At 53.4% G+C, this 2189-nt stretch overlaps 1 protein-coding gene across 1 annotated transcript in view; it reads right to left on the minus strand.

The window, feature by feature from the left end:
- LOC107098722 (CLIP-associating protein 1-B-like) overlaps positions 1 to 2189 on the minus strand; it is a 55785-nt gene that overhangs the window by 21316 nt on the left and 32280 nt on the right. Inside the window, exons 16-18 of the mRNA XM_015396541.1 lie at positions 2029 to 2052; positions 551 to 658; positions 4 to 146 (exon numbers count right to left, since the gene is read on the minus strand). Coding sequence (XP_015252027.1) covers positions 4 to 146; positions 551 to 658; positions 2029 to 2052 — 275 coding nt within the window. The remainder of the gene's footprint in view (positions 1 to 3; positions 147 to 550; positions 659 to 2028; positions 2053 to 2189) is intronic.

Genomic DNA, 2189 nt, shown 5'->3' on the forward strand with positions numbered 1-2189 from the left:
CACAGAGAAGCATGCAACAGCTGCAGGCAGACGGACAGAGGAGCAGGACGGCCCTGATTGGAGCACATGAGGAAAAAGGGGAGGAGCTTGGAGCAGATTGGATGAAGCTGAGGCCTTACCGCTGACGGTATTGGCTGATCTGGATCCTGGATGATGGAAGCGACAGGCAGGACGACAAGGCGGAAATGGTGAGAAACAGACAAAACAACATGTTTGTTGATTTTACCCAGCATGCACTCTGGGTCGGCGTGACGCTGTCCATCAGTTCAATCCAGTTTCTATTCTCATTCCACACTCTGCACTCACAAGTACAGAGCAACGACATTCACTCTGCATTAACACATTCTCCCCTTGGGGAGCAGTGGGCTGCCATGGTGCGGCGCCCGGGGAGCAGCGTGGGGTTAAGGGTCTTGCTCAGGGACCCAGAGTGCAGGCAGTGGGAGTTGAACTCAGAACCTCTGGGTTCCAAGCTCTACCAGTAGGGCTCAGTCAGCAGAGCAGAGCATGCATGGAGATGAAAGGAGAACATGGAGATCAAGCTCAGACTTACGCTGGGACTGGGAGACCACCTTGGCTCGACTGCGCCCCCTGCTGTCCACCACTGAGGGACTGGCTCCGCCCACGCTGCCTGAGCTCTGGCGTCTGGTACGGACACGACCTGGAAAAAGAAGAGAAGAACTTCTTCACCTAAAGTGAGACACACCTGGAGTCTGTTGACCAAAGCGTCTACCTACGACCAAAGAAAACAGACTGACGGACCGTCGGTCACAGACCGGGAGAACATGCCGGAAAACATCTTCAAGAATCAAAGGAGGAGCTGAGGATGCAAGCTGGATCAGCAGGGAGAACGAGAGGAGGAGGAGGGCAGCATCAAGAACCATCTTTGATGTTAGCAAATCTGGAACGGGTTCTGACAGAAGGTCTGGACCGGGTACGGTCCGAGTACGGACCGGGTACGGACCGGGTATGGACCGGGTACGGACAGAGTACGGACCGGGTACGGACCGGGTCTGGACCGAGTACGGTCCGAGTACGGACCGGGTATGGACCGGGTACCGACCGGGTACGGTCCGGGTACGGCCCGGGTACCGACCGGGTACGGTCCGAGTACGGACCGGGTCTGGACCGGGTACCGAAAGGGACGTTCCATCGTTCTACAGCAGACTGTCTGGTTCTCCAACTCAGAGCATCAGTGTTTCTGTCTGTGGGTTAATCCTGACTGACCCAGCAGAACCTGAGCTGCTGCAGGAACCATGCTACCATCTGGTACCGGTTCCATCTGTCCTGGTACCGGTTCCATCTGTCCTGGTACCGGTTCTGAGTCTAAGCATCCATTCAGGACGTAGAGGACTGCTTCAGCTTAATCAGTCAGAGGAAGGTTTTATCGTAGACTCTCACTGGTTTATTAGCCGTCATAAAATGTTAGCAGGAACAAACGCCGGCGCTGCTGCTGTCAGAACGTTTGAAGCTCTGATAAGTCGGGGCCAAAGGTCACCTGGCAAGAACATCACCAACAGGATGTTTCACAACCAGCCAAGAATAGCTCCTGGTGAGATAAGGACATAAAAATAAACCACCTGGAGGAAGGAAGCAGTAGGAGGTGTTTATGAGTCTATCAGAGCCATTAAAGCTCACAGACTGACCCTACTTCTTCTACACCTCCACCTCAGAGAGTCCCTCTGCTTCTAAACCAACATCTCATCAGAACTTCTTTGGATTCTGAGGATCTGGACCTTCTCTGGAACAGAACATGTCCAGACGACGCAGACTCTCAGGAACGAAGACACCAAACACACAAACACCATCTGCGAAAGGACAGCGGAAACTGACCGCTGAAAGAAACAGAACAGGAGACGTTACAGAGGAGCAGGTCCATGCAGACAGTCCATGCAGAGGTCCACGGAACCACAGCGGCTCTGAGGAACCAGGGAGGGGAAGAGAAGACAGACCAGGAGAACACAGAGGGTCAGGACATCCAACAAGACAGACGTCTCTACTTCCATCCTCCGACCAGACAGAGATCCTTACCGTCACTTTTACCAAGAACGCCGTCTTAAGACAGAGCAGGAGGAGAGGAGAACATGGTTAGCAACAGAACGTGTCAGATGTTAGCAAGAGAACGTGTCAGATGTTAGCAAGAGAACGTGTCAGATGTTAGCGGAACGTGTCAGATGTTAGCAAGAGAACGT

Source organism: Cyprinodon variegatus, unplaced genomic scaffold (genome assembly GCF_000732505.1).
Source record: "Cyprinodon variegatus isolate N-32 unplaced genomic scaffold, C_variegatus-1.0 Scaffold804, whole genome shotgun sequence".
Lineage (NCBI taxonomy): Eukaryota > Metazoa > Chordata > Actinopteri > Cyprinodontiformes > Cyprinodontidae > Cyprinodon > Cyprinodon variegatus.